This window comes from Mytilus edulis, unplaced genomic scaffold (assembly GCF_963676685.1).
Source record: "Mytilus edulis unplaced genomic scaffold, xbMytEdul2.2 SCAFFOLD_933, whole genome shotgun sequence".
NCBI lineage: Eukaryota > Metazoa > Mollusca > Bivalvia > Mytilida > Mytilidae > Mytilus > Mytilus edulis.
Genome location: NW_027267047.1, coordinates 1 through 25,494, shown reverse-complemented (window position 1 = coordinate 25,494; position 25,494 = coordinate 1). Strand labels below are relative to the sequence as shown.

The window sequence follows — 25,494 nt, the reverse complement described above, 5'->3', positions numbered from 1 at the left end:
TCCCTTCGCTGTTTTTTTTGTTTCACAAGATATCGCTTAGATATAAGGTAAATGATATCGAACAGTTAATACGCCTTCTGAAACTGACACCGCGTAACAAAAAACTTTACCTTGTAAGAGTTATCTCCCCGAACACTGTTTTTCTTGTGGCCACTACTCCTTCGCACCGTATAAGAAACCGACAAATTTGTTTTTCCAAATTGCTCGTTATATCCTTAGGATGTTCTGTTTAATTTCAACCAAAGCTATCCGGAGACTCCATATGAGAGTTATCCCCCCTTTTATATATGATATCAGTGATATGCATTTCTAACTGGTAAACTATAAGTGATAGAGACCTAGGGTCTTTTGATTTAAGAACCTTGGTCCAAAAAAAATGAAAATTAGGTCAATGGTCAAGGTCAAGGTCAAATTCTAAATTTTGATTTGGCTTATTTTCACTTATTCTCATTAACTTTATAAGATTTCGACAAATTCTTTTTACTAAATTGTTAGTTGCGACATGTCGTAACTTAAAATTTTTGATTGGAAGGTTGCGTAGACAATAAACGGGAGTTTTCGCCCCTCTTATATTTAGAATTATGCGTAAAGTGATATTACTCATGAACCATACATACTACTGACCTAGGGTCCTTTTGATTTGGGATCCTTGGTTTATGACCTTGAAATTGGAGTCAAGGTCATAGGTTAATTGGACGTTCTAGATTTTGACCTTTGCTTAAAATTCATATTTATACATCATTAAGCCATAGGAACTGACATTTTCAACTGAATTTTATATTTCATATCTAAATAGATCCTTATTGGTTGAAAAGACCTTCAATTGTTCTTTGAACAATTGGTTTTTAATTAGGTCTTTCAACCTTTCTGTTGAAAGACCTATTGAATTCGTTACTGATTATTAGGTCTTTCAACCTTTCAGTTGAAAGACCTATAGGGTTTGTTCTGATTATTATTATTATTATTATTTTTTTTTTTTTTCTTCCGCCAACTTTTTTTTCTTCGCTGTTTTTTTCTTTCACAAGATATCGCTTAGATATAAGGTAAATGATATCGAACAGTTAATACGCTTCTGAAACTGACACCGCGTACAAAAAACCTTACCTTGTAAGAGTTATCTCCCCGAACACTGTTTTTTCTTGTGGCCACTACTCCTTCGCAACCGTATAAGAAACCGACAAATTTATTTTTCCAAATTGCTCGTTATATCCTTAGGATGTTCTGTTTCATTTCAACCGAAGCTATCCGGAGACTCCATATGAGAGTTATCCCCCTTTTATATATGATATCAGTGATATGCATTCTAACTGGTAAACTATAAGTGATAGAGACCTAGGGTCTTTTGATTTAAGATCCTTGGTCAAAAAAAATGAAAATTAGGTCAAGGTCAAAGGTCAAGGTCAAATTCTAATTTTGATTTTGGCTTATTTTCACCTTTTTTCATTAACCTTATAAGATATCGACAATTTTTTTTTTACTAAATTGTTAGTTGCGACATGTCGTAACTTATAAATTTTGGATGCAAGGGTGCGTAAACAATAAAGGGAGTTTTCGCCCCTCTTATATTAAGAATTGTGCGTAAAGTGATTTTACTCATGAACCATACATATTAAGGAACTAGTGTCTTTTTATTTGAGATGTTTAGTCTATGACCTTGAATGAGGTCAAGGTCATAGGTTAATTGGACGTTTCTAGATTTTGACCTTTGCTTAAAATTCATATTTATACATCATTAAGCCATAGGAACTGACATATCTTAATAGATCCTTATTGGTTGAAAGACCTTCAATTGTTCTTATGAACAATTGGGTTTTTAATTAGGTCCTTTCAACCTTTCAGTTGAAAGACCTATAGGGTTTGTTCTGATTATTATTATTATTATTTTTTTTTTTTTTCTTCCGCCAACTTTTTTTTCCCTTCGCTGTTTTTTTGTTTCACAAGATATCGCTTAGATATAAGGTAAATGATATCGAACAGTTAATACGCTTCTGAAACTGACACGCGTAACAAAAAACTGTACCTTGTAAGAGTTATCTCCCCGAACACTGTTTTTCTGGTGGCCACTACTCCTTCGCAACCGTATAAGAAACCGACAAATTTATTTTTCCAAATTGCTCGTTATATCCTTAGGATGTTCTGTTTCATTTCAACCGAAGCTATCCGGAGACTCCATATGAGAGTTATCCCCCCTTTTATATATGATATCAGTGATATGCATTTCTAACTGGTAAACTATAAGTGATAGAGACCTAGGGTCTTTTGATGTAAGATCCTTGGTCCAAAAAAATGAAAATTAGGTCAAGGTCAAAGGTCAAGGTCAAATTCTTAATTTTGATTTTGGCTTATTTTCACCTTTTTTCATTAATTTTATAAGATATCAACAATTTTTTTTTACTAAATTGTTAGTTGCGGACATGTCGTAACTTATAAATTTTGGTTGCGAGGAGTGCGTAAACAATCAAAGGGAGTTTTCGCCCACTCTTATATTAAGAATTATGCGTAAAGTGATTTTACTCATGAACCATACATATTAAGGAACTAGTGTCTTTTTATTTGAGATGTTTAGTCTATGACCTTGAAATGAGGTCAAGGTCATAGGTTAATTGGACGTTCTAGATTTTGACCTTTGCTTAAAATTCATATTTATACATCATTAAGCCATAGGAACTGACATTTTCAACTGAATTTTAATATTTTCATATCTAAATAGATCTCTTATTGGGTTGAAAGACCTTCAATTGTTCTTTGAACAATTGGTTTTTAATTATTATTATTATTTTTTTTTTTTTTTCTTCCGCCAACTTTTTTTTCCTTCGCTGTTTTTTTCTTTCACAAGATATCGCTCTTAGATATAAGGTAAATGATATCGAACAGTTAATACGCTTCTGAAACTGACACCGCGTAACAAAAACTTTACCTTGTAAGAGTTATCTCCCCGAACACTGTTTTTCTTGTGTCCTCTAAGGCTTCGCAACCGTATAAGAAACCGACAAATTTATTTTTCAAAATTGCTCGTTATATCCTCAGGATGTTCTGTTTCATTTTGACCGAAGCTATCCGGAGACTCCATATGAGAGTTATCCCCCCTTTTATAGATGATATAAGTGATTTGCATTTCTAACTGGTAAACCATAAGTGATAGAGACCTAGGGTCTTTTGATTTAAGATCCTTGGTCCCAAAAAAATGAAAATTAGGTCAAAGTCAAAGGTCAAGGTCAAATTCTTAATTTTGATTTTGGCTTATTTTCAACTTTTTTTCATTAACCTTATAAGATACCTACAATTTTTATTTACTAAATTGTTAGTTGCGACATGTCGTAACTTATAAATTTTGGTTGCGAGGGTGCGTAAACAATAAAAGGGAGTTTTCGCCCCTCTTATATTAAGAATTATGCATAAAGTGATTTTACTCATGAACCATACATATTAAGGAACTAGTGTCTTTTTATTTGAGATGTTTAGTCTATGACCTTGAAATTGAGGTCAAGGTCATAGGTTAATTGGACGTTCTAGATTTTGACCTTTGCTTGAAATTCATATTTATACATCATTAAGCCATAGGAACTGACATTTTCAACTGAATCTTAATATTTTCATATCAAAATAGATCCTTATTGGTTGAAAGACCTTCAATTGTTCTTTGAACAATTGGTTTTTAATTATTATTATTATTATTATTTTTTTTTTTTTTTTTCTTCCGCCAACTTTTTTTTCCTTCGCTGTTTTTTTGTTTCACAAGATGTCGCTTAGATATTTGGTATATGATATCGAACAGTTAATGCGCTTCTGAAACTGACACCGCGTAACAAAAACCTTTACCTTGAAAGAGTTATCTCCCCAAACACTGTTTTTCTTGTGGCCACTACTACTTCGCAACCGTATAAGAAACCGACAAATTTATTTTTCCAAATTGCTCGTTATATCCTTAGGATGCTCTGTTTCATTTCAACGGAAGCTATCCGGAGGGACTCCATATGAGAGTTATCCCCCTTTTATATATGATATCAGTGATATGCATTTCTAACTGGTAAACTATAAGTGATAAAGACCTAGGGTCTTTTGATTTAAGATCCTTGGTCCAAAAAAAATGAAAATTAGGTCAAGGTCAAAGGTCAAGGTCAAATTCTTATTTTGATTTTGGCTTTTTTTCAACTTTTTTCATTAACCTTATAAGATACCTACAATTTTTTTTTTACTAAATTGTTAGTTGCGACATGTCGTAATGTATAAATTTTGGTTGCGAGGGTGCGTAAACAATAAAAGGGAGTTTTCGCCCCTCTTATATTAAGAATTATGCGTAAAGTGATTTTACTCATGAACCATACATATTAAGGAACTAGTGTCTTTTTATTTGAGATGTTTAGTCTATGACCTTGAAATGAGGTCAAGGTCATAGGTTAATTGGACGTTCTAGATTTTGACCTTTGCTTAAAATTCATATTTATACATCATTAAGCCATAGGAACTGACATTTTCAACTGAATTTTAATATTTTCATATCTAAATAGATCCTTATTGGTTGAAAGACCTTCAATTGTTCTCTGAACAATTGGTTTTTAATATTATTATTTTTTTTTTTTTTCTTCCGCCAACTTTTTTTTCCTTCGCTGTTTTTTTGTTTCACAAGATATCGCTTAGATATAAGGTAAATGATATCGAACAGTTAATACGCTTCTGAAATTGACACCGGCGTAACAAAAAACTTACCTTGTAAGAGTTATCTCCCCAAACACTGTTTTTCTTGTGGCCACTACTCCTTCGCAACCGTATAAGAAACCGACAAATTTATTTTTCCAAATTGCTCGTTATATCCTTAGGATGTTCTGTTTCATTTCAACCGAAGCTATCCGGAGACTCCATATGAGAGTTATCCCCCCTTTTATATATGATATCAGTGATATGCATTTCTAACTGGTAAACTATAAGTGATAGAGACCTAGGGTCTTTTGATTTAAGATCCTTGGTCCAAAAAAATGAAAATTAGGTCAAGGTCAAAGGTCAAGGTCAAATTCTAAATTTTGATTTTGGCTTATTTCCACTTATTCTCATTAACTTTATAAGATTTCGACAAATTCTTTTTCCTAAATTGTTAGTTGCGACATGTCGTAACTTAAAATTTTTGATTGGAAGGGTGTGTAGACAATAAACGGGAGTTTTTGCCCCTCTTATATGTAGAATTATGCATAAAGTGATATTACTCATGAACCATACATACTACTGACCTAGGGTCTTTTGATTTGGGATCCTTGGTTTATGACCTTGAAATTAGGGTCAAGGTCATAGGTTAATTGGACGTTCTAGATTTTGACCTTTGCTCGAAATTCATATTTTCATATCATAAAGCCATAGCAACTGACATTTTCAACTGAATCTTAATATTTTCATATCAAAATAGATCCTTATTGGTTGAAAGACCTTCAATTGTTCTTTGAACAATTGGTTTTTAATTATTAGGTCTTTCAACCTTTCAGGTGAAAGACCTATAGGGTTTGTTCTGATTATTAATATTATTATTTTTTTTTTTTTTTTTCTTCCGCCAACTTTTTTTTACTTCGTTGTTTTTTTGTTTCACAAGATATCGCTTAGATATAAGGTAAATGATATCGAACAGTTAATATGCTTCTGAAACTGACACCGCGTAACAAAAAACTTGACCTTGTAAGAGTTATCTCCCCGAACACTGTTTTTCTTGTGGCCACTACTCCTTCGCAACCGTATAAGAAACCGACAAATTTTTTTTTCCAAATTGCTCGTTATATCCTTAGGATGTTCTGTTTCATTTCAACCGAAGCTATCCGGAGACTCCATATGAAAGTTATCCCCCCTTTTATATATGATATCAGTGATATGCATTTCTAACTGGTAAACTATAAGTGATAGAGACCTAGGGTCTTTTGATTTAAGATCCTTGGTCCAAAAAAATGAAAATTAGGTCAAGGTCAAAGGTCAAGGTCAAATTCAAAATTTTGATTTTGGCATATTTTCACTTATTCTCATTAACTTTATAAGATTTCGACAAATTCTTTTTACTAAATTGTTAGTTGCGACATGTCGTAACTTAAAATTTTTGATTGGAAGGATGCGTAGACAATAAACGGGAGTTTTAGCCCCTCTTATATTTAGAATTATGCGTAAAGTGATATTACTCATGAACCATACATACTACTGACCTAGGGTCTTTTGATTTGGGATCCTTGGTTTATGACCTTGAAATTGGGGTCAAGGTCATAGGTTAATTGGACGTTCTAGATTTTGACCTTTGCTCGAAATTCATATTTTCATATCATAAAGCCATAGCAACTGACATTTTCAACTGAATCTTAATATTTTCATATCAAAATAGATCCTTATTGGTTGAAAGACCTTCAATTGTTCTTTGAACAATTGGTTTTTAATTTTTTTTTTTTTTTTTCTTCCGCCAACTTTTTTTTCCTTCGCTGTTTTTTTGTTTCACAAGATGTCGCTTAGATATTTGGTATATGATATCGAACAGTTAATGCGCTTCTGAAACTGACACCGCGTAACAAAAACCTTTACCTTGTAAGAGTTATCTCCCCAAACACTGTTTTTCTTGTGGCCACTACTACTTCGCAACCGTATAAGAAACCGACAAATTTATTTTTCCAAATTGCTCGTTATATCCTTAGGATGTTCTGTTTCATTTCAACGGAAGCTATCCGGAGACTCCATATGAGAGTCATCCCCCCTTTTATATATGATATCAGTGATATGCATTTCTAACTGGTAAACTATAAGTGATAGAGACCTAGGGTCTTTTGATTTAACATCCTTGGTCCAAAAAAATGAAAATTAGGTCAAGGTCAAAGGTCAAGGTCAAATTCTTAATTTTGATTTTGGCTTATTTTCACCTTTTTTCATTAACCTTATAAGATATCGACAATTTCTTTTTACTAAATTGTTAGTTGCGACATGTCGTAACTTACAAATTTTGGTTGCGAGGGTGCGTAAACAATAAAAGGGAGTTTTCGCCCCTCTTATATTAAGAATTATGCGTAAAGTGATTTTACTCATGAACCATACATATTAAGGAACTAGTGTCTTTTTATTTGAGATGTTTAGTCTATGACCTTGAAATTGAGGTCAAGGTCATAGGTAAATTGGACGTTCTAGATTTTGACCTTTGCTTAAAATTCATATTTATACATCATTAAGCCATAGGAACTGACATTTTCAACTGAATTTTAATATTTTCATATCTAAATAGATCCTTATTGGTTGAAAGACCTTCAATTGTTCTTTGAACAATTGGTTTTTAATTATTATTTTTATTTTTTTTCTTCCGCCAACTTTTTTTTCCTTCGCTGTTTTTTTGTTTCACAAGATGTCGCTTAGATATATGGTATATGATATCGAACAGTTAATGCGCTTCTGAAACTGACACCGCGTAACAAAAAACTTTACCTTGTAAGAGTTATCTCCCCGAACACTGTTTTTCTTGTGGCCACTAAGGCTTCGCAACCGTAAAAGAAAGCGACAAATTTATTTTTCCAAATTGCTCGTTATATCCTCAGGATGATCTGTTTTATTTTGACCGAAGCTATCCGGAGACTCCATATGAGAGTTATTCCCCCTTTTAAATATGATATAAGTGATTTGCATTTCTAACTGGTAAACCATAAGTGATAGAGACCTATGGTCTTTTGATTTAAGATCCTTGGTCCAAAAAAATTAAAATTAGGTCAAGGTCAAAGGTCAAGGTCAAATTTTAAATTTTGATTTGGCTGATTTTCACTTACTTCATTAACTTTATAAGATTTTGACAAATTATTTTTACTAAATTGTTAGTTGCGACTTGTCGTAACTTATAAATTTTGATTGGAAGGGTGCGTAGACAATAAATGGGAGTTTTTGCCCCTCTTATATTTAGAATTAAGCGTGAAGTGATATTACTCATGAACCATAAATAATACTGACCTAGGGTCTTTTGATTTGGGATCCTTAGTTTATGACCTTGAAATTGAGGTCAAGGTCATAAGTAAATTGGACGTTCTAGATTTTGACCTTTGCTCGAAATTCATATTTTTATATCATAAAGACATAGCAACTGAAATTTTCAACTGAATCTTAATATTTTCATATCAAAATAAATCCTTATTGGTTGAAAGACCTTCAATTGTTCTTTGAACAATTGGTTTTTAATTATTATTATTAGGTCTTTCAACCTTTCAGTTGAAAGACCTATTGTTTTTGTTCTGATTATTAGGTCTTTCAACCTTTCAGTTGAAAGACCTATAGGTTTTGTTCTGATTATTAGGTCTTTCCACTTTTCCGTGGAAAGACCTATTGGATTTCTTCTGATTATTATTATTAGGTCTTTCAACCTTTCAGTTGAAAGACCTATAGGTTTTGTTCTGATTATTATTATTATTATTATTAGGTCTTTCAACCTTTCAGTTGAAAGACCTATAGGTTTTGTTCTGATTATTATTATTATTAGGTCTTTCAACCTTTCAGGTGAAAGACCTATAGGGTTTGTTCTGATTATTATTATTATTATTTTTTTTTTTTTTTTTCTTCCGCCAACTTTTTTTTCCTTCACTGTTTTTTTGTTTCACAAGATATCGCTTAGATATAAGGTAAATGATATCCAACAGTTAATACGCTTCTGAAACTGACACCGCGTAACAAAAAACTTGACCTTGTAAGAGTTATCTCCCCGAACACTGTTTTTCTTGTGGCCACTACTCCTTCGCGACCGTATAAGAAACCGACAAATTTATTTATCCAAATTGCTCGTTATATCCTTAGGATGTTCTGTTTCATTTCAACCGAAGCTATCCGGAGACTCCATATGAGAGTTATCCCCCCTTTTATATATGATATCAGTGATATGCATTTCTAACTGGTAAACTATAAGTGATAGAGACCTAGGGTCTTTTGATTTAAGATCCTTGGTCCAAAAAAATGAAAATTAGGTCAAGGTCAAAGGTCAAGGTCAAATTCTAAATTTTGATTTTGGCTTATTTTCACTTATTCTCATTAACTTTAGAAGATTTCGACAAATTCTTTTTACTAAATTGTTAGTTGCGACATGTCGTAACTTAAAATTTTTGATTGGAAGGGTGCGTAGACAATAAACGGGAGTTTTTGCCCCTCTTATATTTAGAATTATGCGTAAAGTGATATTACTCATGAACCATACATACTACTGACCTAGGGTCTTTTGATTTGGGATCCTTGGTTTATGACCTTGAAATTGGGGTCAAGGTCATAGGTTAATTGGACGTTTTAGATTTTGACCTTTGCTCCAAATTCATATTTTCATATCATAAAGCCAAAGCAACTGACATTTTCAACTGAATCTTAATATTTTCATATCAAAATAGATCCTTATTGGTTGAAAGACCTTCAATTGTTCTTTGAACAATTGGTTTTTAATTATTATTATTTTTTTTTTTCTTCGCCAACTTTTTTTACCTTCGCTGTTTTTTTGTTTCGCAAGATGTCGTTTAGATATTTGAAATATGATATCGAACAGTTTATACGCTTTTGAAACCAACTCTGCTTAACCGAATACTTTCCCATATAAGAGTTATCTCCCCGAACACTGTTTTTATTGTTATCTCTAAGGCTTCGCAACCGTATAAGAAACCGACAAATTTATTTTTCCAAATTGCTCGTTATATCCTCAGGATGTTCTGTTTCATTTGGACCGAAGCTATCCGGAGACTCCATATGAGAGTTATCCCCCCTTTTATATATGATATAAGTGATTTGCATTTCTAACTGGTAAACCATAAGTGATAGAGACCTAGGGTCTTTTGATTTAAGATCCTTGGTCCAAAAAAATGAAAATTAGGTCAAGGTCAAAGGTCAAGGTCAAATTTTAAATTTTGATTTTGGCTTATTTTCACTTACTTTCATTAACTTTATAAGATTTCGACAAATTATTTTTACTAAATTGTTAGTTGCGACATGTCGTAACTCATAAATTTTGATTGGAAGGGTGCGTAGACAATAAATGGGAGTTTTTGCCTCTCTTATATTTAGAATTATGCGTAAAGTGATATTACTCATGAACCATACATATTAAGGAACTAGTGTCTTTTGATTCGAGATGTTAAGTCTATGACCTTGAAATTGAGGTCAAGGTCAAAGGTTAATTGGACGTTCTAGATTTTGACCTTTGCTTTAAATTCCTATTTATACATCATAAAGCCATAGGAACTGACATTTTTAACTGAATTTTAATATTTTCATGTCAAAATAGATCTTTATTAGTTGAAAGACCTTCAATTGTTCTTTGAACAATTGGTTTTTAATTATTATTTTTTTTTTTCTTCCGCCAACTTTTTTAACCTTCGCTGTTTTTTGGTTTCGCAAGATGTCTCTTAGATATTTGGAATATGATATCGAACAGTTTATACGCTTTTGAAACCAACTCTGCTTAACAGAATACTTTCCCATATAAGAGTTATCTCCCCGAACACTGTTTTTCTTGTTATCTCTAAGGCTTCGCAACCGTATAAGAAACCGACAAATTTATTTTTCCAAATTGCTCGTTATATCCTCAGGATGTTATGTTTTTTTTTTATCGAGGCGATCCGGAGACTCCATATGAGAGTTATTCCCCCTTTTGTATATGATATAAGTGATATGCATTTCTAACTGGTAAACCATAAGTGATAGAGACCTAGGGTCTTTTGATTTAAGATCCTTGGTCCAAAAAAATGAAAATTAGGTCAAGGTCAAAGGTCAAGGTCAAATTCTAAATTTTGATTTTGGCTTATTTTCACTTATTTTCATTAACCTTATAAGATATCTACAAATTATTTTTACTAAATTGTTAGTTGCGACATGTCGAATCTTATAAATTTTGGTTGCAAGGGTGCGTAGACAATAAATGGGAGTTTTCGCCCCTCTTATATTTAGAATTATGCGTAAAGTGATTTTACTCATGAACCATACATAATACAGACCAAGGGTCTTTTGATTTGGGATCCTTGGTTGATGACCTTGAAATTGAGGTCAAGGTCATAGGTTAATTGGACGTTCTAGATTTTGACCTTTGCTTGAAATTCATATTTATACATCATTAAGCCATAGGAACTGACATTTTCAACTGAATTTTAATATTATTATATGTAAATAGATCCTTATTGGTTGAAAGACCTTCAATTGTTCTCTGAACAATTGGTTTTTAATTTTTTTTTTTTTTCTTCCGCCTAATTTTTTTCCTTCGCTGTTTTTTTGTTTCGCAAGATGTCGCTTAGAATTTTGGAATATGATATCGAACAGTTTATACGCTTTTGAAACCAACTCGTTTTAACCGAATACTTTCCCAAATAAGAGTTATCTCCCCGAACACTGTTTTTCTTGTTATCTCTAAGGCTTCGCAACCGTATAAGAAACCGACAAATTTATTTTTCAAAATTGCTCGTTATATCCTCAGGATGTTCTGTTTTATTTTGACCGAAGCCGTATATAGATTCCATATGACAGTTATCCCCCCTTTTATGTTTGATATAAGAATTTGCATTTCTAACTGGTAAACCATAAGTGATAGAGACCTAGGGTCTTTTGATTTGAGGTCCTTGGTCCAAAAAAATGAAAATAAGGTCAAGGTCAAAGGTCAAGGTCATATTATAAAATTTGATTTTGGCTGATTTTCACTTATTTTCAAAAGCCGTATAACTTATCGACAAATTATTTTTACTAAATTGTTAGTTGCGACATGTGGTAACACGTAGATTTTAGTCGAAAAAGTACGTAGACCTTTGATGCCAGTTTTGCCCCCTTTTATATCCAATATTAGTTGTAAGGTAATACAACTCATTAACTATATATAGTAGAGGCCTAGAGTCTTTTGATTTGAGGTCCTTGGTTGATGACCTCGAAATTGAGCTCAAGGTCATAGGTAAATGTAACGTTCTAGATTTTGACCTTTGCTTTTACCTCATATGTATAGATGATCAAGACTTGGGACTTTTTAAATTAGGTTGCAAGCAATGTGATCTAGAAAAAGACAACCGGAAGTGACCTTTTGTAAACCAGAAGTAGCTATATTTATTATTATTTTTTTTTTTTTTTTCTTCCGCCTAATTTTTTTCCTTCGCTGTTTTTTTGTTTTGCAAAATGTCGCTTAGATATTTGGAATATGATATTGAACAGTACAATGTATATACGCTTTTGAAACCAACTCTGCTTAACCGAATACTTTCCCATATAAGAGTTATCTCTCCGAACACTGTTTTTCTTGTTATCTCTAAGGCTTCGCAACCGTATAAGAAACCGACAAATTTATTTTTCCAAATTGCTCGTTATATCCTCAGGATGTTCTGTTTTATTTTGACAGAAGCCGTATATAGATTCCATATGACAGTTATCCCCCCTTTTATGTTTGATATAAGAATATGCATTTCTAACTGAAAAACCATAAGTGATAGAGACCTACGGTTTTTTTATTTGAAATCCTTGGTCCAAAAAAATGAAAATAAGGTCAAGGTCAAAGGTCAAGGTCGTATTTTAGATTTTTATTGGTCTTTGATTTCCTCATAACTTTGGAATGGTTATAAATACAGAAAATTTAAATAGTGAAAAATGCTTGGTACTCCAAGGGGCAACTTTGTTACATTATGACTGTATTGGTTTTACCATTGTGTAAGGGACATAATCCCCATTGATGGTTTATATAAAGCTATTATTAGGCAAAACTCTTAAACAAAATGTCCTTGACCCATAGGGTCTTTTGCAATGACATTGTGAAGCAATGACCTTGACAAAGGTCACCAGGTCAAAGGTCAAGGTCATGTACTAAGAGGCAAATTATGTGATTTTGGCACTTTTAAAGAGTTTTATGTGTGTTTGAATACCAACCAACCAACCAACCAATCAATCAATCAATCAATCAATAAATCAGTGCATGCATGTTTCCGTCTCATGTGTTTTATATAGGGTCCAAGATCTTCTTTGTTTCTTCTTCGCTGTTTCAATTGACCCTATCCAACGTGTTTAATCAACCAACCAACCAACCAACCAACCGACCAACCAACCAACCAACAAACCAACCAATAAACCAACCAATCAATAAATCAATCAACCAACTAATCAATCATTGCATGCATGTTTCCGTCTCGTCTGTTTAATACGGGGTCCAAGGTTTCATTTGTTTTTGTCAAGAGACCCTATCCCAAGTGTTTAAGTTATAAACCAACCAATCAATCAATCAATATGTATGACAGTTTATTAATGACAGTATATTTAAAACAATATGGAAGGAAAAAACTCTCAATTATTCGGAAGAATTGAATTTTAATATTGTTCTTACATCTCTTGTGAAAAAAAAATCCACCTCCTTGTTATCAGTTATACTCTGAAACTACAAGTCCAATCGACCCCAACATTTACAGTCAGCAGGGCATACATGTACTAAAGGTTCATAAAACAACGTGGTGCCGATATCTTTCAAGACTTTTCCTAAAGAAAAGAAATGGCAATGCCATAAAAATCGATTGCTAGGTCCGTAAATCTCAGTGAAATCCTACAATAAAATGTCCGCTCCTAGATTGAAATACTTATATCTGTGTTACAAACAGGTGCTGAAAAATGTAAATTATCAGAAAATAATTCTTAAATGTGTTTTAAAGTTACACCGGATCAATTAAATCCAAATCATGCACTGCTGGTGAACTGTGATCAAAATGTCAATTTCCTACAAAGACAAAAGAAATTACATTAAATTAATGTGTGCATTCTGTCTCTATACATGTTGTCTGTTCAACGTCCCCACCCCACCCCACCCCAACTATATGTCCCTATTTCAATGCATTGATCGGCCAAAAAAAGGGGGGTTCCAACCTCCGGACCCACCCCCCCCCCCCCCCCCCCCCCTGGATCCGCCAATGCACTGTGTACACGAAAGGTGTTGTCTACACGAAAGGCTTTGTCTACACGAAAGGCTTTGTCTTCACGAAAGGTGTTATGCATTTCACTGCATCTACTGAGACACAATGTCGCTATTGTGTCTAAAATTACATAATGCATCTTATCTAGACAATTAAGGTTAAAATGACAGATTAAGCTATGTCACTTTTATGTGAATTTTAACTTGCTTTTCATATTCATGTTTCATGTTTTTATCTGTACAAATTGTTGATATTTGTTGAATTATGTAATTTACTAATAAACTATGTAAACTTGCTAGTGTTAAGTTTTGCAAAGCCATATATGAAGGATCAGAGACTCGGCTAGGATTCCGATATCTACTCTTCACACGGACTGGGGTAAAATATGTTAAAGTTGACACTGAAAATACGGTACCGAAAATACACATTGTAAAAACCCCGCCGGCTACATAATTAACATACCTGCTATTTTAAAAATTGTTATAGTAATGTTTTATGTTTTCATTAAGCAATAAAATATATTCGTATATCCTGGGACTATTATACTATATAATATTTCTTATTAGTATCTATAATACTAAAATTACGAGGTCCAATTTGTCAGCCGTCATCGGGTAAAAACGACAAATCAAAGAATTCAACTCTATATATAGCTTATATAGGACAATGGTGTAGATTAAAAATTACCCCACTCCAGACCCTTTTGTTTTCCACATAATTAATATTGCCAATAATTACCAAGTTCCGGGTCAAATCCGATACCGATACCAATAGTATATTCACCTGTTACCTATAAACTTATCTGTACGTTCCGCATTTGACAGGCGCACCACCAAACGGTGTGTTTATGATTTTGATATACACACGGGTAATAATCAAAGGGCTGACACTACTAAATTCAATCATTGTCAAATTGTTCCCTATTGTAGTTTTATTCAGCAATCAGCAATACTTTCTAAGATAACTAATATAGGACAATGTTGTTGATTAAAAAATACTCCATTCCTGGATAGCCAGGACCTTCTGCAAATAATTAATATTACCAATAATTGAAGTTAAAGTTCCGGGTCGACGGGTTCAAACAAATGTTTGAAAGCAGAGAAAACTGTGTATCTTATAATCGACATAACTTTATCAGATGACAATATCAATTACTAAAACAAGGCTTAAATATATATACTTTAATTCAGTCACGGACCCGCGATATCACGGGTGTGTACTTGTTTATATATATAGTCCATGGTATGAGCCACAAAAATGCGGAATTCTCTCCGACTTTGGTTTACACGTTAAAAATTTGATTTGATTTCCTGTGCAGGCTTTGTGGCATAGAAGATTTCGAGCTGTTTTGAAAAAGATAATCTTATTATACGCGGTAAGCACATTTGAAAAAAGACTGAATGTATCGTCACTCATTGTTTAAGAGGTATTCATATCATCTTTTCCTATTGATATTTCAAATTTAACATCTTTTTAGGGTAAACTTATCATAACAAATGGAGAAATATGAATCCGGGTCCGTTCGTCCTGATTCACGTTCGTCCCAGAGACTGTTCGCCCTGATTTTAATTTTCTTCTTTAAGAAAATATTGTATTCTAGTTGTATAATTTTTATTATTTGAACAGAATAGTTACACAGTCTTAGCCAAACCGTTATAAAGTTAGCCTGACCGAAAAAGAAAGAACTTTTTTCAACTAAAAAATCTTGAAAGTTCTGTCTGTCCGAAAGAATTTCTTGTCTGACATTTTGTCAGTCAGACAAAGTTTGGGATACACTGGGTTAATGTTTGTTGAAACATTCGCCGAATATTTGTATTGCCACAAATAAGTGTTAGTATAATAATAAATTAACTACTTGTATTTTTCCTCTTCAACATACAATGACATATATATGTTGAAAAAATAATTTATACTGCACAAAATATTTGGGAAATTGAAATATAATAAGATGGTTACCCTGCCTCAGTCGTACAGGAATCAAAATTATGTACATACGGAACATAAATTATTTCTAAAGTATACTACCCTACAGAATGACAATTGTGAAAGTGCTGGTAACTTTAATTTAATAGAGCAGGGATACAGGTGCGCCTTTATCTGATAAATTATGCTTCCAGAAATGAAGTTTTACACACTAACTAACCTACATTGTATGATTGTTTAGATATCTAATATTAAAGTTTTATCATGGTTATTGTATTTTGTCTTCTTTTTATAAAATTTATAAACACATTTTGTTTTAGTTTATTTGCGTACCAACGTTTCCTTTACAATGCTTTACCTGTGATACAAAATTAGAACAAATTGTTCTAAAATAGATTTGTTTCTATGACCTGTACATGTTTGTATGTTCCAGACCATATGAGTATTTGAACTGTACATGTACCGTCTGGACAGTATGTATACTTTTTCAAAATACTCATATACGGTCCAGACGGTACACGTACTCATATGGTCTGGAACATGTACAAATTACAATGTACATTGTTACGCTTTGATTAAAGTAAGTTGTTCAACTACACATACATTGTAACGCAGTCTGTTATCATTTTTAACAATAAACATGATAAATGTGTATTGAACTGCCTTTGAAATGCAGTATTTACCACTTGCACAGTGATGTAATACTGTTTCTTGAACCTGGTTAGTTTTTTATATACATGTGTATGTGCGAGGCAGTAAATAGGTAACTGTAAGTAAGGGAGGGCTATACAGGTTATTTGCTGGAAAGGAGTGTTGAAATTGTGAAAATATAATAATTGCTTAATAAGTTAATAGAGGTGAATGCACTTTTTTGAAAATAATAATAATATAAAATGATTCACGTATGAAATTCCTCAACCATATACTGTATATATTTTTTTAAATGACCTGTAATGTCACATACCAACTCTGCACATGCTCATCAGTTTGAACTAAGCATATCAAGGTGGCGATTATTATACCCCCGCTTTAAAAAAGGGGGGGTATACTGTTTTACCTCTATCTGTCGTACCGTCCAATGAAACTTTCGTCACATTTTTCTCAGGAACTACACATCCACCCTTTCTGTAATTTGGTATCAACATTAATATGTCAGCCATACCGTGTGATGCGTTTTCAGATTCATCACTTGACAACTTCCTGTTTACCGAACACTTGTCTGATTTTACACATGATAGCCAAGTTGAAAATTTTCGTCACATTTTTCTCAGGAACTACAATACAAGGATTTCTGAAATTTGATTTCAGGATTTATATAAGTCAGCTATACCGTGTGATGCCTTTTCAGATTCATCACTGGACAACTTCCTGTTTACCGAACACTTGTATGATTTTACACATGATAGCCAAGTTGAAAATTTTCGTCACATTTTTCTCAGGAACTACAATACAAGGATTTCTGAAATTTGGTTTCAGGATTTATATAAGTCAGCTATACCGTGTGATGCGTTTTCAGATTCATCACTCGACAACTTCCTGTTTACCGAACACTTGTATGATTTTACACATGATAACCAAGTTAAAAATTTTCGTCACATTTTTCTCAGGAACTATAGCTACAATACAAGGATTTCTGAAATTTGGTTTCAGGATTTTTATAAGTCAGCTATACCGTGTGATGCGTTTTCAGATTCATCACTCGACAACTTCCTGTTTACCGAACACTTGCATATTTTTACACTATTAATATTATCCACTTGCGGCGGGGGTATCATCAGTGAGCAGTAGCTCGCAGTTTCACTTGTTTTCTATGCAATTAACTGAAATGCCACTTGAATGACTTGTAAGGCTAATAATTAGTTTGTGATAATGTATAGTTTATGGTTAACCACAAGTGGCAGGTCAATGATATTTAGTATGCTGTATAAGCATTGGCATATCTCATTTCCATGGAGATTATTTGCCCCCTCATTCTCAGTCAATGTCTATTGACTTTGAAAATTTGCTTAGTTTACATGTACATGTATTAGTTTGTGATAAGGTCAGTTTTTGGGGAACGACCAGAGGCGGATTAAGGGGCCCCCCCCCCCCTTTTTGGAAAAAAATGGTTGCTTATATAGGGAATCACTGAAGCATGACTGGAGCGGGCCCCCTCTTAGGTCAGTCAGTGGGCCCCCACTTATGAAAATTTCTGGATCCGCCATTGACGACTAGTGGCAGCTATACATGTAGGTCAATGATATTTGGTATGCAGTTGTATTACATGTACCATTGGCATATATATCTCATTTCAATGGAGATTATATGGCTCTGCCTCCTTAGTCATGGTCTATTGACTTTGAAAATTTTGCTAAAGTTTACATGTATTATTAGTTTGTGATTAGGTCAGTTCAAGGAAAACCATTAGTGGTAGGCCAATGTTTATTAATATTCAGTTGTACAATGAATAAGCATAAGCACATCTTATTTCCATGGAGACTATAAAGCCCAACCCCCTCATCATGGTTCATTGACCATGGTTGACTATGAAACTTTTACATATACAAGTACATGTATTAGCTTTCTAAAAAAGCTATGTACTGCTTTGGTTTACACTAATTTAAGGTTATATGTGTGCATGTGGTTGTTAAATTAGTATTGGAAATGTAGTATTTTTAGATATTGATTGATATAAAATGGATGTACTTTAAGAGTGTGCGTTAAACACCCATGCCTTTAAAAAATTTAAATTTCTTGTTGAAAATTAAAACAATTATAGATTTAGACACAGTTCTTGAGGTGTGCCGTTCTGGAGGTGTGCCTATATATTGTCAGAAGTTATAAAATACAGACAATACATTTTTGTAAACATTGTATAGGAACATTATTTAGCAAAGCAAAACATGCAAATTGCAGAGTAACAAAGCAATTAAACACATATTAATAATTGATATTTCAATATTGAATTTATCTGTGAAAGGTATGCATAATAAAAGGAACATGAATTAAAGACAGTTGATCAGAACTGAAATACACATAGTTAATCATTGTTAATTTTCTGGCATTTGATGTCTTATCCTGGACGAGAAAAGTCTGTAATTCTTTATCTCATTTAAGCCAATAGCTGTTGCTGTATCAATCTCAGCCTCATTATTATTCAACCAATCAGAATCTATACATGATAAGTAATTTATTCAAGATGGCGTGTATTTCGACTGAAACTAATAGCTCCGCACCGTGATGTGAAGCAAAAAAAGAAGATGTGGTATGATTGCCAATGAGACAACTCTCCACAAGAGACCAAATGACACAGAAATTAACAACTATAGGTCACAGTTCAGCCTTCAACAATGCCCATCCTGCATAGTCAGCTATAAAAGGCCCCGTCCCAAAATGACAATGTAAAACAATTCAACCTAGAAAACTAACGACCTTATTTATGTACAAAAAATTAATGAAAAACAAATATGTAATACATAAACAAACGACAACCACTGAATTACAGGCTTCTGACTTCGGAAAGGCACACACATACAGAATGTGGCAGGGTTAACATATTACCAGGATCCCAACCCTCCCCCGAACCTGGGACAGTCGTGTAACAGTACAACATAAGAACGAACTATAAAAATCAGTTGTAAAAGGCTTAACCCATCAGATAGATAAAATACAAAAAAGACAAGTGGACGTGGCTGGGTACTTATACATCCCACAACAAAGAGACACTGATGAAAGGAAATGGGGAATGTGTCAAAGAGACAACTACACGACCATAGACCAGACAACAGCCGAAGGCCACCAATGGGTCTTTAATGTAGGGAGAAACTCCCGCACTCAGTCGTCATTCAGCTGAGATAAAATAGATAAAATTAATGTTATTCAACATCATGCAAACTATGTACAAGACATATTTTCTAAACTGTTGAATTGCCATAGTTGTAATAACTATGGTGCTATCATACATGTATCTATACTTATTTTATTAATTTCCTATCAGACTTGTATCAAAATTGTCGGTACTTATATTCTATTTTTTATCATTTAATTTTGTTGAATTTTAAAGGTATCATATACATTTTTCGGTAAGCCCCTTTTACTATAACAACATACTAGTTAAACACTTTTAACCATTTCATGAAATTCATAAGGCATGTTAGATGACATCACAAAGTATATCAGTTTTAAGACCTTCTAAAAATAACCGTACTATGTCCTATCAAAAATATAGTCGTGTCACTAACCCAGAACAAATTAAAGTTAGTTAAAATATACAAAATTAATAATATCACAAAATATTGATTAAGATTAAGCACTTTGTTCCATTACTTTTACTGGTAGGGGACTAGTGTCACTACATATTACCAGGCAATACTCTCAGAATGCTCTCAATCATGTCAATTCATGCAAGTCTTGTGAAAAATAAAGTCAATTTATTGTAATGATAACTTTATACACATGTACTAGGTATTTTTTTTCTCAAGCAATGATAAAGTTATGTACAACAGTAGACATTGTTCATGTTGTTATATAAATACATCTCATGAATACATGTAGTATTAAATTAAAGTTACATTTACCAATAACATTTTTATTTACAGGCCTACTTCAGTTCTTACTAGTTGGAGTAACAGAGGTTTTTGATTTAATTAAGCTGACCAAAAAAGCTGGTTTCTTTGATTTTGGAACTTATAGTAAACATTGTGGTAAGCTAATATAATATATTCAGAAAGTACAGCACTTAAGGTAGATCTTCTGTGGCGTTACCTTGAATTGTAAAGTAACAGAACACAATTGTCTAGATCTTTAATGAAATACACAAATTTTGAAAAAAAAATGTAACTGATTTGTGTGAAATTATGTAATTGTTTTTAGCTCACTGTTCCGAAGGAACTGTGAGCTGTAGCCATCACTTGGCGTCCGTCGTTCTCGTCCGTCTGGTGTAAACTATTTCAAACATCTTCTCTGAAACTACTGAACCAATTCAAACCAAACTTAAGCTGAATGATCCTTAGGGTATCTAAAATAAAGTTTATGTTTTATTTTCTGTTTGGTCAAAAAACATGGCCGCCATGGCTAAAAATAGAGCATATGGGTAAAATGCAGTTTTTGGCTTATATCTGAAAAACCAAAGCAGTTAGAGCAAATCTGTCAAGGGGTAAAAGTATTCTTAAGGTAAATTTCAATCAGCCCTGAAGTTTTCAGATGGATCTAATAACCCATTGTTGGGTTTCTGCCCACTAAATTGGTAATTTTAAGGAAATTTTGCAGTTTTTGGTTATTATCTTGAATAGTATTCATGATAAAGATAAACTGTAAACAGCAAATTTGTTCTGCAAAGTAAGATCTACAAATAAGTTTATATGACCAAAATTGTCAATTGACCCCTAAACAGTTATTGCCCTTTAAGGACAATTTTACAAAATTTGTTTATCATGTTTTCGAACTTTAAAAAATCTTCTTTTCTGAAACCATTGAAATAATTGCAACCAAACTTAAGCTGAATGATCCTTAGGATGTCTAGTATAAAGTTTGTGTTTTATTTTCTGTTTCGTCAAAAACATGGCTGCCATGGCTAAAAATAGAACATAGGGGTAAAATGCAGTTATTTGCTTATATTTCAAAAACCAAAACAGTTAGAGCAAATCTGACAGGGGGTAAAAGTATTCATAAGGTAAAGTTCTATCAGCCCTGAAGTTTTCAGATGGATCTAATAACCCATTGTTGGGTAGCTGCCACTAAATTGGTAATTTTAAGGAAATATTGCAGTTTATGGTTATTATCTTGAATAGTATTAATGATAAAGATAAGCTGTAAACAGCAAATATGATCAGCAAAGTAAGATCTACTAATAAATATGACCAAAATTGTCAATTGACCCCTTAAAGAGTTATTGCCCTTCAAGAACAGTTTTACACAATTTTATTTAATAACAAACTACAATGAAATGTGACACTCTAAAACGAAAGATAAATGCCAAAAATCAAGGTGAGTGATTCAGGCTCTTGAGAGCCTCTTCTTCATCTTATAATTAAAAAAAAAACCAAAAAAAACCCAGAATATATATGTTTAATTCAGATTCATTCTACTCTGCCATATAACCCAAAGGGCAGCTACTCAGAAATACTTTTTTAAAGGCGAATTTACAATACAACTGTAAAATTCATGTTCACTGATTTGAATACAATAGGAACTGTTAATACATGTCAATTTTTTTTCTCAAGCTATATTTTGAAAATTATGAAAATATAGAAAAGACAAACATGAAACAGTCAAGTACATGTACTGATAACATTTCTTTTAACAGGTATTTCTTCAGTTCTGACTTGTTGAAGTGAGGGTATAGATTACATTTGAAGCTGACTGTAAAAGCTTGTTAATTTTATTAAGAAGTGGTAAATAGTTGTGGTAAGTTAATACAGCTTTTTCTGTTATTAAATCACATATATATAACGAAGAAAAAAAATCTTGTAAAAGATTAAAAAGGAGGCATTAAGGCCACCTTTTTGCCCAAGACGTTTAGTTTATGAGAACTGTTCGGAAATGCATTTATTGTAGTGGGGAAAAAGTTAAGAATATTAATGGTAGCTTTTCAAATTGCACTAATATTTGGGCCGAATAAGGGCCTTATTTGCCTCTACTCCTTTGTCATTGTAGAATAACCCATCCAATAATTCAAGTATAGAAAAATATCAAATGAATAACAGAATTATATATTGCATAAGTTGATTATCAGAGTTGTTTGGTTTGAAGTATTTGAATATTATAAGATCGCAAACACTTTTTATGCCCTTCCTGTGATAGTAAAGGGTCATAATTTTTTCTGGTCTGTACGTCCCTCCATTTGTTCATCTGTCCATTCGTTCGTTCCTCCGTATGTCCTGCTTCAGGTTTAAGTTTTTGGTCAAGGTAGTTTATGATGAGGTTGAAGTCTAATCAACTTTAAATTTAAACTTAGTACACATTTTCCCTATGATATGATCTTTCTAATGTTAATGCCAAATTAGAGTTTATATCCCAACTTTGAAAATAAAAGTGTGAGTGTACTGTACTATGGACACATTCTTGTTAGATAATAGAATATATATATTCCAGGACTTTTCTTGTCTTTTAATCCTCTTTACACAATGTTACATGTTGCTTTTAGATTTCATAACAGGGTTTTATATAATTTTATTCTTATTTTGTAGAAAATGCCACGTAGAGGAAGAAAGAAAAGTGATTTAAGTAAAAAGAAAGAGCAGAGAGATCGAATGAGAGAGAGAAGAATAAAGCAGGCCAATAACAAAAACCTCATCTCCGTGGATAATCAGAGCGCCACCTCTTTAAACTGCCCTACTAATCAGAGCGTCAACTCTCTAAACTGTCCTACAAACAATGATCAGAGCATCAACTCTTTAAACTGTCCTATGCAGCTAGAGCAGAGCGTCAACTCTATAAACTGTCCTATACAACTAGATCAGAGCGTCACCTCTATAAACTGTCCTTTACTGCTAGATCAGAGCGTCACCTCTATAAACTGTCCTATACAGCTAGATCAGAGCGTTACCTCTATAAACTGTCCTATACTGCTAGATCAGAGCATCAACTCTATAAACTGTCCTAAACCACTAGATCAGAGCGTCAACTCTATAAACTGTCCTATACAGCAAGATCAGAGCGTCAACTCTATAAACTGTCCTATACAGCTAGATCAGAGCGTCAACTCTATAAACTGTCCTATACTGCTAGATCAGAGCGTCAACTCTATAAACTGTCCTATAAAACAAGATGAGAGCATCAACTCTATAAACTGTCTTATGAAACAAGATCAGAGCGTCAACTCTATAAACTGTACTATAAAACTAGATCAGAGTGTCAACTCTATAAACTGTCCTATTAAACAAGATCAGAGCTTCAACTCTCTAAACTGTTCTACCAACAATGACCAGAGTGTCAACTCTCTAAACTGTCCTACCAACAATGATCAGAGTGTCGACTCACTAAATTGTCCATATAATAATGAATCAATCAATAGTACTGAAACAATAGTATCTAAAGAATCTACCAAATTAAATCTATCAATCAAATCTGAATCACAACAATCAGTCAAATCTGAATTAAAACAATCAATCAAATCAATCCAATTAAATAAGTCAATGAAATCAAATGTGGGTTCTGAATCATTTATTTCAAACCTAGATATTAAATCAACTAAAACAAAGATGCATAATGAATCGATGAAAACAAATCTGGATTATGATTTAGTTAATACAAGTATGGATTATGAATGGATTAAAACAAATATGGATTATGTATCAATGAAAACAAACATGGATAATGAATCAATGAAAACAGATCTGGATGTTGAATCGATGAAGTCAATGATATCAAAACAAAGTTCTAAAATCAAACACAATCTTTCAAATTTGAATGATGCAATCCAATTGGATACAAATTTTAATAAGGAACACATGAATAGTCATGAATTCTTGGATAAGACTGAAAGCATGGCTATTGAAACTGAAAATATTCAGCTTGATTGTAATGATTTTTCAGAATGTAAACAAGAGAATGATAAGCTAAAGTTGTATAGTCATAGAAATAGAAGAAACATATCTGAAGATAGTATAGAGGTTAGATCAGTTTTTGATAATTGGGTAGTTCAAGGTAGTTTTCACCAAGGAGATACCAGATTTGGAATTGATAGTGGGAAGCAATGTGTTGCAAACTGTTTATCAGCTCTTGCCCATAGTAAAATTAAAGATCTAAATGATTGGGATCCTATGTATTTAGACAATGTTTTGATTGATGGAAATGAAATATATAGAAATATTCATGGTAATAATACTCATTTACTTGTATCAGACCTACCAGGTATGATAGACATGTCAGGAAAGTTATTGGAAATATCAAGAAAAGAATCAATTACAGCTGTTGTAGATACTTCTGGAACTACAGATTTTAGTTCATTTGGAAATTCTTTACCTTTAGACCAAGCTTTACAAGAGTCCCTTATAGACTATGATGCTTGCTTTATATGTGCATATGACACTACTTTTTTAGCCTTGAAACATAATCAAGAATTACTTTTGTTTGATTCTCATGCACGGAATGAGCTTGGCTTAAAGGACAGTGATGGTAAAAGTTTACTTTTAAAGTTAAACAGTCTGGATCATCTATACCAGTATTGTTGCAACATGATTGCTGGTGCAAGTCAAGATCAATGGTTTGAGGTAACAGGAGTCAGTATTTCTATTTTTGGACAACAACCTATAATCAAAACTAACTCTGAACTTTCAGAAAGTCATACACAAATAAACACTAGTGAACTTAAACTATCTGAAATTCTACAAACTGGAAACAAAGATAGTCATGAGCTTCCTAAAACTCAAAAAAATATAACTCTGAACGACAACATATCACCAGAAATAATCGAATTGAACATTCATAAAAGTATTGGCATTGATAAAATTAATGAAGTACACATTAATGAGGTTATTATGGATGATGAATCTGATATTGAAATATTGTCTTCAGCTGAAATCTTTTATGATTTTATACCCCTGCATACACTTTTAAAGAGGAAGCTTTGTAAAATCATAAATATACCAAGCAAGTATATATCCAAACAGAATTCTTCAAATTCTTATAACATAGGACCACCAATTGCTTGCAAGACTATCACAGGTGATGGAAATTGTTTATTTCGAGCCATTTCATATTCACTATCCAGTAGACAAGAATATTT

General features: G+C 32.9%; 1 protein-coding gene across 1 annotated transcript; it reads left to right on the top strand.

Annotated features, from left to right (window-relative positions):
- Window positions 1-21,737: 21,737 nt before the first annotated feature.
- Window positions 21,738-25,433, top strand: LOC139504851 (putative leucine-rich repeat-containing protein DDB_G0290503; the record flags this gene model as incomplete). The annotated part of the gene is made up of 2 exons (XM_071294768.1): window positions 21,738-21,752; window positions 22,955-25,433. Coding segments are annotated over exons 1-2 (2,494 nt in total), but the record flags the coding sequence as incomplete, so codon positions are not given.
- Between the last annotated feature and the right edge of the window lie 61 nt (window positions 25,434-25,494).